The 15,473-nt window shown below is 28.5% G+C and overlaps 1 protein-coding gene across 1 annotated transcript in view; it reads left to right on the forward strand.

Moving 5' to 3' along the window:
• LOC100207286 (serine/threonine-protein kinase Nek8) overlaps positions 1-15,473 on the forward strand; it is a 65,013-nt gene that overhangs the window by 6,816 nt on the left and 42,724 nt on the right. The window contains exon 2 of the mRNA XM_065818571.1: positions 8,083-8,288. Coding sequence (XP_065674643.1) covers positions 8,083-8,288 — 206 coding nt within the window. The remainder of the gene's footprint in view (positions 1-8,082; positions 8,289-15,473) is intronic.

The following is a 15,473-nucleotide window of genomic DNA, read 5'->3' on the forward strand; positions in this document are numbered from 1 at the left end:
GCTTTAAAGAGCTAGCATCTCTTGTGCCATCTACTAAAATTCATTCTTGTGTTACTTGTCATTCAATTAAGTGTCATCCTTTTTCTGTGACTGTTCCTAAGTGCTCCAAAAATGCTTATTCATCTAGTTTTTTTCCTCGAACATCAGCTCTTTGGAATTCGCTTCCTTCGTCTTGCTTTCCTGATTCATATAATTTGCAATCTTTTAAGTTGTCTGTCAATCGTTATCTTGCTCTACAATCTTCATCTTTTCTCTTTCAGTAACTTCCAACTTTAATTAGTGGCTGCTTGCAGCTTTGTTGGAAGCAAAAATGTTTGAAAAAAAAAAAAATTAACTAGTAATCTCTTCATTTTGAAGTTTTGTTAATGAAATGATTTTTACTTCCGTTATAAACGTTTAAATAATTTGCCCTAATATTTTAACATATACTACAATAGTATTGTTACAATAGTATTGCTATCTGGTTTAAAAATTAATAAATTACCAACTTGCTCCAAAAAATTATTAATCAGATTTTGAATTATATTGTAAGTAGTTTAAACTAAAGATTATATCCATTGTAAATACATTAAAAAACCACTTTGTATATAAATACAGTGTATGCAAATATATTTACAGTATAAAAATTACAATTTGTTAATAATAAAGGAATTATAGAAACTACAACCAGATTTATCAGTTGTAAAATAGGACATTTAAAAAAAAAACTCAAATATATTTGTGTTTTACTGGTTTTTTGGAGTTTTTTTGGATTGGGTTTTTTTGACTTAGGTTTTTTTTGCCAACCATGGTTGTGACTGAAAGATTTTATTATGCATTAGATAGAGTTGGCGAGACTAGGGCTATTGCTCTTGACATAACTAAAGCTTTTGACTAAGTTTGGCGTACTGGTCTTCTTATGGTGTATCTGGGAAAGTTTTTGAAATAATCAAATCATTTTTTTCTAACCGCTTTATTAAAGTCATACTCATAGGCCAACACTCTTCTTCATTTCCATTAACTTATGTGGTACCTCAAGGTTCTATCCTTGGTCCTGTTTTTTTTCTTATCTACATTAATGATCTTCCTGACAACCTTACATATAAAGTTACTCTATTTACTGATAAATCAACTTTATACTTATGTCTTGACAAAAAATCTTCTCTTTTTGATTGCTTAGCACAGGGAGGCAATCTTGAATCTGATCTCACTTCTGTAACAGGTTATGGTTTATTCACTAATGATCTCTCATGGAAACCATATATACAATTGATTTTAGCAATCAATTTAGCATTTGTCATGGTTGCATCTCTTCTCATGCTTGCCATTTTCTTACTCCTGATTTCATTCTTTACCTCTGCAAATCTCTTATTCGCCCCTGTATAGAATACTGTTGTCTTATTTGGGCTGGTTCTTCTATTGACCCTCTTTCTCTTCTAGAGAAGGTCCAAAAACGCTTTGTAAATATAGTTGGACGCGGTCTATCTGCCAATCTTGAGCCTCTCTTCCATTGTTGTAATGTTGTATCTCTTTCTCTTATCAACAAATGCTATCAATGTCACTGCTCAAAGGAGCTATCATCTCTAGTTCTATTAACCAAAACTTATTCTTAGTTGACTTATCATTCAGCAAAGTTTCATTCCTTTACTGTATTTTTCCCTGCATGCTCTAAAAACTTTTGTCTAGTTTTTTTCTCAGCAATTCAACCCTTTGGAACTCTCTCTCATCTTCATGTTTTCCTGACTCATACAACCTAAGACTTTTCAAGTTTTCTATCAATCCTTTCTTAGCTCTTTAACTTTATTCTTTGTTTATATATATTTATACATAAACAGGGCTCGAAGTGACAAACTTTTTTGTTTCGGACAATTTGCCTGAGAAATACTCAAGTTTGACGGACATGTCCAGTAAAAATTAAAGAAGTGCGATCCAATGCCAGTCCTGAAAATAAAAAGAAAATTTGTAAGATAAATTCTAAAAATGAATCTAAAAAAAAAAAATCTTGAAGGAAAAAAAAATTTAAGCCCAAAAAACCAAAACTTGAAAAGGAAAATATATTTGTTACATTTTTTTAAAATTAATATACTACACGAAATGCTTTGTAAGTTATTATAAATATATTAAATACTTAAACTATTAAGTTTACTTATTACTTTATTAGATAAAGTAACAAATTAATTATAATGATTGTTTGCAATAAACCAATTTTATTTAAATTATCAAAGAATATTATACATAATAACATTTTCAAACTTTTTCTGATTAACTTATCAACACTTTTAATAGAGAAAAACTTTAGTGCGTACATAACAACTCAAATTTAATAGTGTAATAAAAAGTACTGGTTTCCATAAGCATTAACATAACTATTATGTTAAAATTTTTATAGAATAAATTTAAAAGGGGTTTTAAAAGCTAAAATATTTGTTTGAAATTTATAAAAACCATTGGACAAAAAATAAAATAAGTAATAAACTATAAATAATAAAAACCAAGCTACTTAATTCAAAAAAATGTAATGCTTGGGGTTTTTTTAAAAAATGAATTAAATCAAAAAATAATGACATATTTTATTAACGTAGCTGTGTGTTCAGCTTCAATTTTTGTTTTGTATAAACAATAAAAAGTTCAAAAAATGAAGCTTATGTACAATACTGAATTTATTATATAATTTTGGAACAACTAAAATGATTATAAATTAAATGCAAATAAAATATGGGTCAGACAAATTGACTGATAGATGTCCTTTTTTACAAGAAAAGTAGCGAACAAAATCCGATGTCTGGCGCCTATTTTGCGCTCTGTATATATATATACACACATATATATATATATACAAATATATATACATATATTGTATATATATACATATATTGTATATATATATATATATATTGTATATATATACATATATTGTATACATATATACATATATCGTATATATATACATATATGTGTATATATATATATATAAATATATATATATATATATATATATCCAAAGAACTATATTAGGTCAGGAAATCCTGCTACTGGTAACATGTAACCCAGTACAACCTGCTTCATATCCTGCTGCCTAGTAGGATACGCTTTTTTAGGCAAAGGCTAGAAAAAGCTGAATCCAACTTAAAACACCCCGCCTTGGGGCTCTTGGTTGAGTAAAGGCTAGAGAGTGTCTTGATAAAAATACTCATCTTGGGCAGATAATGAATGCATCCGGCTACTGTCTTGTGGAAGATCTCCTAGGCAAAGACTTCACACCCCTTCCTCATCTATTAGACTGGCGCAGATGTATTTATAATACATTGTTTCCAGTTTAGAGTGTTGAATGTTGAATCTCCTAATGAGAGTACAGCTCTAAAACTCAGTTTTATGGTTCTGAGGCTGGCTGGTAGTCAGGTTTCCTGAACTCTGTGGCAGCCTTCAGAGAGGCTGATTCCATCAACAGCTGTTTCTTATTTACTCGACCTATGTCTTGCTTCTGATCCTAGTCAGTGCACAGTTTCTCAACATTCACCCTTAGGCACTTCTGATCATGGTTTGATCCCTCTAAAACTATTATCTCATTCTTCTTCATCATCAAAATTGCAACTATCATCACTACTAAAATTAAAGCTGACTGGGACTCTCTCAGTGATTTTCTTGGTGATGTTTCTTGGGTAGAAATCTTTCGCCTTCTGCTGATAAATGTGCTTCTTATGTAACATTTTGGATTCAGGCTGTCATGGAATCCTTTATTCCCTCTCGACGATTCTAAGTCAAGTCTCACTCTACTTCTTGGTTTACCTCACATTGTGCTGCAATTTTCAATCAAAACCATTACTTCCATATCTATCAGCAAAAAAGTTCTCCAGAAAACAGGCGTCTGTTTACTATTGCTAGAAACCATTGTAACAAGGTTTTGAGCTGTTGATTATACTTTCAAAACTTTTTAACAAGTGCTTATTGGAGCCTTGTTTTCCGATATTTTTATACCCTGTAACATCAGGGGTACCTCAAGGTTCTATCATTGGCCCAATACTGTTTTTAATTAACGAATCTTAATCTTCTTGAAATTCTCACATCTAAAGTTGCATTGTTCGCTAATGATACTACCAATTATTTTTGTCTTGATAAAAAGCCAACACTCTCTGGTCACTTGGAGGGGCCATTTGAGCTTGAAAATAATCTCACTTCTGCTACAGCATGGGGGCTCACAGTGGCTGGTGAACTTCAATACAGATAAAACTCAATTTTTTTCAGCCAATCGTTATCGCAATAGTTTAGATCTTCCTATATTTATGAATGGTAATGTACTCGATGAGTCATCCACTCTTCATCTTTTAGGATTAACTCTTACTTTTGATCTTTCTTGGAAACGTTATATTAAATCAGTTGCAAAATTAGCATCTGCTAAGGTTGCATTTCTATATCGAGCTCGATGCTTTCTTACATATGACTCTATCTATTCTCTATCTCTATAAATCTCAAATCAGCCCGTGTATGGAATACTGTTGCCATATCTGGGGTGGATCTTCCAATGGAGCCCTTTCTCATTTAGACAAGATGCAAAAATGCATTGTAAACATAGTTAGACCTGCTCTTGCAGCCATCCTCCAACCATTATCACATCGTCATAATGTTGCTTCTCTTTTTCTTTTCTACAAATACTATAATGGGCACTGCTCTAATGAGCCAGCATCTCTTGCGTCATCTACTAAAGTTCATTCTCATGTTACTCGTCATTCAATTAAGTCTTATCCTTTTTCTGTGACTATTCCTAAGTGCTTCAAAAACTCTTATTCGTTTAGTTTTTTTCCCTTGAACATCTGTTTTTTGGAATTTGCTTCCTTCATCTTGCTTTCTTGATTTAAATAATTTGCAATCTTATTAGTTGTCTGTCTATTGTTATCTTGCTCTATAAACTTTATCTTTTCTCTTCCAGTAACTTAACTCCAACTCTAATAGTGGTTCCTTGTAGCCTTGTTGAAAGCAAAAATGTTGAAAAAAAAAATGAAAAAAATCTGTTTTCGTTGAAATTGGTATTCCCGAATTGTTGTTGGTAAAATATTATTATTTATAAAAATTGGTTGTATTTATAAACATTCATTTATGTTAAGTGAAGATTTTTACATAGTATAATTTTAACTTTTAATATAAGTCCTCTTCTTTCAATATTTTCTAAGAAAACAAAACTATATTTGTTATAGGAGATTTTAACAATGGTTTACTAGAAAGTGATTTACAATTCTATACATTAGATATTTCAGACTTTCTTTGCATTATTTTATTCCTCATAGTATCCTACTTAAGTCATTTCAAACTCTAAAACGCTAATCAATAATATAAAGAGTATTTTTAAAGCCCAATAGAACTTGAAATTGTAAAAAATAGCACAAAAAATTAAATTAAAATCAAACATTTTTTTCGATACAGTTCAATACATAGCCCTAAAGATTTTGGCATATGGGCACCACAGTTTTCCTTAATTAAGCGCATACTGGAGGTTTAATTTTCTTGAGTGCTGCTGGCTATATTTCATAAATAACTTGAACAATGCTGCGCAATAAGGTGTCAATTATTGGTGGTATACCAGCAATAATTGACACCTTATATCAAACAGTGACTTCATGTCATGTCCAATTTATAGCTCAATTTCTTGAAACCAACTTATTGTCAGCTATGATTTCAATAAGTTGTTATGGTCCATATTCCAATAAGGTTATGGTCGCTGTATGGCATGTTGGACCATCTTGTTGAAACCACATTTTGTCTGGATTAATGTTATTCATTTTTTTAGCAAAAAATTGTTGGTCATGGTTTGATAATGATCTCCAATGACCATAATACAAGCTCCAGTCTCATTTTTAAAGAAATAAAATTAAATGATGCCACCAGCCTTTAAGCCACACCAAACAGTGCATTTTTCTGGATGCAATATGGTCTTTAGGGTTTTGTGGATCAGTTTCACTCCTTAAGGGGCAGTTTTGCGAAGCTGTTAAGCCAAAACGGGCCTCATTGCTGAACACAATTAGGCAATAAATTAACATGTCAGTTGTCAACTACTCAAGAGCCCAATCATCAAAAGAACAGCACATATAATGATCTCTTGGCTTCAATTCCTACACCAACTGGATCTAGAGCAGGCGTAGGACAAGATCTTTGCACAAAATTATCCACCTAATGGATGGACAGAGCCCCAATACCTGTGACTTATGACAAATTTATAAATTTGGAACTTTTTCCACACTTTCATTATAGCAGCAATATTCTCTTCAGTATGCACATTCTTTTGATGTGATGATGTTATTCCATTCTCTAGAAAGTATTGGTATGAAATCTATCCACTGTTTGACAGATGGCTTGCTCAGATAGATGGTTATGTGAGCCATAAAAATCATGATGTCATTTATAAGTTGTGCGAATGGACAACTGATTTTTAAAGTAAATTTGAATTTTGTAGCTTTGTTCAAGCGAGAGTCTATCCATGATTATTTGCCAGATTATACTATAACAAATCAATATATAATTTTTTAATCAAAATTTTCTTTTTTGTGTTGTTTAATTTTATTAAACTAAATTTATTGTAGTTAAATTTATCAGGCCTTAAAAAACACCCTTCATTTTGAAATCTTGAAAGAAATTAGAAAAATTTTAACAAGTTATTTTTAAATGATTTTAACCACATTAACTTGAATTATCTTAAAAATTCTAAACTATGTTTCCGATGATTCTAATCAGCTACTAGAAGTTCTCTTAAAACATATCAACTTAATACTAGATAAACATGCACTACTTCATAAACTCTCAAAGCAATCTTGCTTAGAGAGTTTAATTCAGATTCAAAATAAAACCATGGATTGCTGATCACCTAAAATCTTAAGCATAAGTTTTTAAAAAATACATTCAGTCTAAATCCAACCAAACTAAGTTTTATATTTTTCAGAATATAAAAAATACAGAAATAAGTTACAATTTATACTAAAAGAAAGTAAAAAAATATATTACAATAAGTAGTTAATGTAGTTTACAAAAACCATAAAAAATATAAAAGCAGCATGGATAGGTATAAAATCTAAAATCTAATTTTTATATAACTCCAAATATTTTAACTCTTGACAATAAGATTTCTGAAAGCTTCTGAAAATTTCTGTTTCTGCTTTAAAACAAGCAATAGGATTATGAATTAAAGTCATAACAAAAATAAAGTGAAAATTAACATTTTAATCTTTAAAGTTTGAAGCTGCTGGGGCTTCATTAAATACAAGACTGAGGGTTCAGACCGTTATTGTCTAGATATGAAGACCTGTTGTCATAGCAAATCACAATATTCTTCTTTTTTTGTAAAAACTGTTTGAATTTAAAGTTTGTATTTTTTTAACTTTAAATGTGCAAAGTATATTAGGATAGTGCCGATCTAAATACTTCATGTTCATTTTTGGATTTTAAAATTTCTTAAATAGTTTTGTATATTTTTTTTTGAATTGTATAATTTGAACATATTAGGAATTGATATTAATATAGTTTTTCTACTTCACTTCACACTGCTTACTTCACACTACTTCACTTCACACTACTTCACTTCACACTACTTCACTTCACACTACTTCACTTCACACTACTTCACTTCACAGTACTTCACTTCACACTACTTCACTTCACACTACTTCACTTCACAGTACTTCACTTCACACTACTTCACTTCACACTACTTCACTTCACACTACTTCACTTCACAGTACTTCACTTCACACTACTTCACTTCACACTACTTCACTTCACACTACTTCACTTCACAGTACTTCACTTCACACTACTTCACTTCACACTACTTCACTTCACACTACTTCATTTCACACTACTTCACTTCACACTACTTCACTTCACACTACTTCACTTCACACTACTTCACTTCACACTACTTCATTTTACACAACGTTTTAACAAGTTTTAGTTTAAGTTTTAAAAAGACAGCGAAACATCAGTGAAATAAAATAGTAGTGAAAAATTTGATGCAAAGCAGATAAAAAAAATAAAAATAAGAAATAAATAAATTGATAATTATATAACTAAAACACACACTTCCTACTACCACACAATTTATTAAAAAATTTATTTTTTCAGAGTTGTATACTTGTATCTTCGCAAAGAAGATCGACGTGAAGTTATTATAAAACAAATTGCTGCTGATGATTTGACAACAGAACAGCGCAAGGGTGTCATTAATGAAATTGATGTATCTGCTATGTTTAATCACCCTAACATAATTAAGTATCATGAGTATTTTATGGAAGAGAAAAATTTTATGATTGTCATGGATTATGCACCTGGTAAACTTCTTACATAGTTAATGTTTGTGATTTATTTTATTAATTTTGCTTTTGAGTTATCAAAAAATCTGAAACTGCGCAATATTGTGCAGATTTAGAAGACTTCATTTATAAAAATAAACTACACATAAAAAGTTTTTAGCTTTTTAAACTTATGAAACTTTGCATGTTGCTCTTTTCTCTTGCAAGGTGAATGAGTTTTTTTTTTCTAAAGGTTTTCAACCAGTAAATATAAAATTATTTTTTAATAAATAATTTAGATTTTTACTTCAAATATATTTTTACTTAATTTTTTAATGAGTTTTAAATTTTATTTAGAGTTTTTACCACATGTGGTTGCCCTATATGTAACTGAAATTTGCCTGAAGAGTTACAATTGATAAGTTTGTTTTCAAAATGCAGTATGAGTAATTTTGTTTTTATCTGCCAATTTAAATAAAAAACGTTATGTAACTTTTAAATAACAAGCAAATGATAACTATAATTAATTATTAATAACTAACAATACCAAATAACAAATTAAAAAAAACATAAAAACAATATTGCTCATACCGCGTTTTGAAAATAAACTCATCAGTTGGAAATTTTATTAAAAAAGTGGTAAAAACTGTTGCTAAACTAATTATCAAATGGTATTCATAAAGATCCATCAAGAATCAAAAAATATATATACAGCATGCTTGTTATGCTCAAAACAAGGTAGTCAGAATTCTTTATTTACCAAAACATTTATTAAATTGGTATGAAATGACTGTTTTAAGTTTTTTAATCTAAAACTCACATATAATTGTAGTTAGTAAGTGACTGGGGTCCCGGCCCTGGCTAAAAATAAGACTTTTTGCAAACACGGCCCTGGGAAAATCATAAGATTTAGTAGAGGCTAATTTTCAGGGCTAGTAAAAAATTTATAATACTTAATATATTATAATTTTATGCTTACATTTACTATTTATTAAATACTGGCATACATTTATATATTTTTAAACTCTAATTTATTTCCAACAAGATTGCAAGCAATCACTATTAAAGGGATCCCAAAGTGCCAAGACAAGTTGTGTTTATTTTAAAGAGAATGATAGAAAAAAATGTTTGGGCAGAATTTTTTTAAGTAAAACAAAATAATAAATGTATACCAAGAAAAACAAACTTTGTTGTTTTACTCAAAGCTTGCCGTCTCTACGTTAGCCAATCTCTGAAAGTCTTTAAAATATATGCCCCAATCTACAGACTTTATAATTTATTCAAGTGCGTTTAATTCTAAAGAATTTTAGTAAATGACATCATTGTAGAATTTTTTTCTTTTAAATCAATTAATATTTTTTTGTTTTATTTGTTTTTTAAAATAAGCGTTTGTTATCAATCTTATGACTTTCCTATAAATTTTATAAAAAGCTAAACAAAATAATGCTTTTTTCAATAGTGCGCAAGAACCAAATGAATTTAAGATTTTTATGTTAAAGTATAATAAATATAATAAATATTAAAAAAAGTTGTTAATCACCTTACTATATTTTCTGTATCTTTTTTTTTTTCATATGTAAACAATGTAAACTTTTTTTCTTAGTCATTTATCACTATGACATTTTTGTTCTCCTATCGAAATGACATTTTACTAATTCTTAAATTTTTAATTAACAAAGAATTTTGGTAAGTGACATCATTTTATTAGAGATTTTTGCTGAATTCTTAAATTTTTAGTTAGAAAATTATCATAGATTTTACACAACAAATTTACAGACAGCTTTTTATTGATTGAAGCAATAATTAATGTTTTATGGCAATAAATTAAGACAGATGGCGATTAAAATTGTCAACGTGTTGCTGCGCGCTTTAAAAAAATATATTGTATTTGATACTTCCCAATTTATGTTGTATTTGGTAAGTATTTTATATTAACCTGTTTCTTAAAATTACAAATCAAAAATTTACCCAAATTGACAATAAGTTTTTCATTAAACGATTTCAATTTTAAAATTTACTTAATAATGCACTTTTTTTCTATCTTGAGCAATAATTGTTCAATTTTAAAAATAAAATAAAATAAGCAGTACATGTTTTACATAAAAAACTTCATTAAGTATATTCATATTTAAATACTGTGATGTCACCTTTAATCTCTGAAAATTTATATATGCCTTTTATAAAACCAAATGATGAATTGTTGTATTTTAATATTAAATCTACCCCAAATTTTAAAACAAATCCCACTTTCAATTAACAGGCTAAAGCAAAACTTCGCAGAAGAAAATTTATTCAATTCATATAAACAAATTTACAAAGATGCCCTTAAAAATGAAGGATTTCAAAATTTTTAACTTTAATTTGAAAAACACAAAAAACATGGAAGTTGACTATTTCTGTTATTCAATAACTATTTTATATAAAATTGTCATCCAAAAAGCAAAGTTCATTTAAAAATATACATACACTAAAAAAAATCATTACCTTTTTTAATTCATATTTTATAATACTTTAAATATATAATTTATTTTTAAATTGCTGAGTACAGCAAAAACAAAAAACACACAAAAAAATTTGATCTTAATAAAGATTTACAGAATTTATAAATATTAATGAACAAAAACTAAAAAACTTCATTAAGTTCATTCTCGCATGATTAAATAAGAATTTCGAGAATATTTGTATGCGATGAAAAGTTTAGCAAATTAATGCTTTAAATTAAACTTTCATAAGGTTAACTCTTTCGCTAACAGCTGTTTTAACAAAAATCTTTACGCTGCGACTGCACATTTTTTTGAACAAAATTTGGAAGACATAACATTAATAACTAATTAAAATTCGAATAGTAAATCTTTTTAAAAGCATAACAAACTATATAACAATAGAAAAACAAATGAACTTTTTAATTAAATAAGTTTTTTACACGCATCATTGAACAATAAGAAATGCAGAGTGCTTAAAACCATTGCTTTATAAATAGTAACTAAAACATTAAGTCCAAAACAAAACTTATTTAATGTATAAAAAGAATGTTTTTCAAGATAAAAAAAGATTGTTTTAAATACTTATACACTTCTTCGAGTTAAATTTTACAGTGTTAACACTGCTTTATTTTACAACTAAATTTAAATAAGTTTTTTTTAATCAAGGATTACTCAAGATTATTTAACTTTGTCAAGTGATAACTTTTTATAACATAATATGGCTCTTATTTGTTCTTGATTATGTAGAGAATTAATTAAACTTTAAGAACAAACAAATTATCTGCGCCTAGAGTAAGAATTTATGTACAAAACAAGATAAATTGTGAAGCATACTCGAAAGCTGCTACCAGCAGCTTGCGGTTGAAATTTGAAAAAATCAAAAGCCGCTGTCAGCGGCTTGTGGCAGTGTTAAATAATATAAATAATACAAAATAAATTTTTTAAACAAAATCTTAATAAAGACAATAATCATTTAATAACAATAAATATATCACAAAAAATAATTTATAGCAATAGATGAGCTTAAAATGTATGAAATATTTTATATTTTTAATTCGAACTTTGCATAATTTAGAAAATAAAATAACTAAAGAAATTCTACAGTAATTTATGATGAAAAAAAACTTTTATATAAAATAAGTAACTAAAAAAATTCTTTAGTAATCTATAATAATGATTAAAAAAATTTCTATAATTTGATAATAAAAATAAAGAATATTCAGATTTCTTATTGAAATTCAACAATGATGTCATTTATTAAAACTCTTTGGAATTAAACGCGCTTGAATAATTATAAAGTCTGTAGATTGCGGCGTATATTTTAAAGACTTTCAGAGATCGGCTAATGTGGAGACAGCGAGCTTCGAGTAAAACAACAAAGTTTGTTTTTGTTGGTATACATTTATTATTTTGTTTTACTTAAAAATTGTGCCCAAATATTTTTTTTTCTACTATTCTCTTTAAAATGAACACAACTTGTCTCAGCACTTTAGGAGCCCTCTAAGTTATGAGTTACTTTAAAATACTAGGAAACATATAATTGAAGAGTTAAACTGAAAAAGTTGTAAGTTTTATAAAAATAAAAACATGAAGATGAGTAAGAGTTATAAGGTTTTTTTTGATGCTTAAGGAAAAAAACTGGATTAATAAAAGTTTTTATAGCATGAAGGGACAGATACAGTAAAAGGATGCAACTTGTTGAATAAAAAGCCAACCAAGAATGAGTTTTGGTTTATCATTATAGAGATGATAGCTCGTTTAAGCATTAACCATAATTGTATTTGAAAAAAAAAAGAAGAAATGCAACCTTACAACAATGGGGGAGTGGCTCAAGCTTGGCAGATAAACCAGGTCTAAATACATTTACAATGTGCTTTTAGATTTTGTCTGAGAGTAAGAAGGTTATTATTCATCAATATAGGAATGCCAACAATATTGCAATATTTTTTTACAGTAAATAAATGAGTTTTTTTGTCTAACAAAAATTGTGGATTTTAAGTCTAGAATTGAAATTCATAAGCCACTGCAAGCCTTAGGCTGCTACAGAAGAGAGATCAGATTTAAAATCAGCTGCTTGTTCTGAGCAACCAAAAAGTGAAGATTTTTTGTCAAGACAAGAGTATAAAGTTGAGTTGTCAGCAAATAGAGCCACTTTAGGTTTTATGAAGATTGTTATTGTAGATAAGAAACAATACAGAGGCAAGATAGAACCTTGTGGTACCCTTAAAGTTAATTGAAATAAAGGAGAGGGCAGGTCTTCATGAATAACTTTACTACTGCAGTTAGAAAGAAATAATTTAATAACCTCAAAACCTTTATATAAAGAGACTAACAGAGTGAAGACTAATTGTAGGATAGTTAGGTCAAAGTGTTTTCAAGAGTTTTGAAAAATTGGAACCACTTATGTAGCACTTTTTAAAAGTTTAGCAAAAATTGAAGATAGTTCTGGAGAATACTTTTAACACTAACTGTAGAAGTGTTTAATTGAGAATTAACTTGAGCATTGAAAGCCAGAGTGATTTTAATGTTTAACACTGGTTTAATCCGTTTAACTGTCAAGTAGAGTATGGCCATTATATTCAAGAATCAAATTAGAGTAAAATAACTCTGCTTTATTCTGGGGAGAAGTAAAAAGATCCATAAATTAGAGATTAAATGTTTGAATTTAGTTAATGACACTGTTGAAGACTAACCAAAAGTCTCCAGAACCTAACATCTGAGATAAGATACAAGGTTTAGTAAACAGAGAATAACAGAGCTTAACATTAGACAGGACTTTTTTACATTGGCTTCTTGCAATAATAGAAGGACAATTGTTCTTAAGAGAGATGTTTTTGTAAAAAAGAATGAAAAAAAAAAGAATAATGTGTAATAAAGCAACTGCTCAAGATGGTGAAAAATGTGGAATAGAATAAGGTTTGACTTAAAATAGGAGAGAAGTAAGAAAAGATTACAAACTTTTATTCCAAAGAAGAAATAAAAGTTTACAAGATGCACTTTACGCATGCATAATATGGATATAAACATATATGTTAGCTATTTATCTAGATGCTGGCATACAATATCCATTTTCAATATAAAATTTAATATTTGTATGGTGTAGTATTTGCCGAAAGAGAAGATGATCAGATGGATGTGTGGTGTGACTCTAGCAAGACAAGAAAAGGAGGCATAATCTTAGACAGATTGGAAAAAAATGTTGTATTGAACAACGTTTGTTAGAAAAGATTAAAGTATCAGCATGTAGAGAGGTAGCAGCTTCAGTAGAAAATGGTAGAAGTAAGAAAACTTAAAGAAATTGCCTTACATATTGTATGAATCAGCTTTAATTAAGAGAAAAAAATTGCTCTAGATTGTTTATATTAGAGAAACAGCATAAAAGAGGAAGGGTAAAGCCTGACGATTATGATGATGATGGTAATGATAAGGATGATGATGATCATCATCATGATCGTGATCATCATCATTAGGCTTTAGCCTTTCTCTTTTGTGCTGTTGATGGTGATGATAATGATCATAATGATAATGATAATTTTGAATGAAAAAAATATACTTTGGAATGTATAAATATTTATGCAACCACAGTCACAAATCCGGCCCCAGCCCCAGCCCCAGCTATATTTTATCAAACCTGGCCACGGCCCCGGTCACTTACTAATTGTAGTCATTAGTGATGTTCAACATTATTATACATATTTATAAAGCACAAAACAGCAACTAAAATTAAAATACCGAAATAAACTAAATGCTAAAATTTAATTATACTTTATATGTATTGAATAATAATTTAATGATAAGTATTCAAACATGTATAATTAATAAATATTTAATTCTTATAAGAATTTTTTCTTTAAAAATTTATTAAAAATAATTGCTTTGACATTTTGTGAATTCATTGTAAATTGTGTAATAGTAATCATTTTTAAAGGTGTGTAGATGTTGGTGCAAAAGATAAAAAATGCAGTTGATGTCAGTTCAAAAGATAAAAATTAGTCTAGATAACAATACAAGCGATATAAAATAGCATAGATGTCAGGAGGAGGGATAAACATTATTTTATTAGTTTGGAAACATCATCGGATCAGTTTTTTATAATAAGATTGTGAAGTTGTGTCTCAAAATGAAGAAAATCTTTCTCGTTAAACTGTAAACTTGTTCCAAAGTTTATAGATTTTTAAATGACTTCTATAAAAGATAAGGGTAATTAGATTTTGGGAATAAGATTTCTGTTAACATTTTTACTCAGATCATTACCTGCATTCAAGTCCACAAATAACAGCCTCTAAATAAGTCAATAATGAAATCATTATATTGAATTTATAAGTGTCTTATGGGCATTACCTCTTTCAATTGTAGCTTATAAATGACTTTTTATCAAAGCCAATAAAAGTTTTTTTAACTCTTTTTTTCTTTTATGCAATAAAAATTGAAAATGTAAATCCTTTTTTTAGCCTGAAATAAACTACATATGGATAATGAAGGCATTACCTATTATTCTATTATTATTTAAAATAAAAATCTTTATCAGGTGACTTAGCCACTTTTCCTATCTCAAAGGCACTTGCAGATAGATAAATATAGATGAGTTATTAGATTTTGCAAAAGCATTTGTTTTATTGTTAAAATTAATAGTATAGCTTGATTGGCTCGGGGTTAGAAACAAACTATTATTGCGGTGTAACAGTTTTCTAAGTAAAAGCTTTCAAAGAGTAATAATTGCAGAATTTGTATCAGAATGGGA

This window comes from Hydra vulgaris, chromosome 14, assembly GCF_038396675.1.
Source record: "Hydra vulgaris chromosome 14, alternate assembly HydraT2T_AEP".
Lineage (NCBI taxonomy): Eukaryota > Metazoa > Cnidaria > Hydrozoa > Anthoathecata > Hydridae > Hydra > Hydra vulgaris.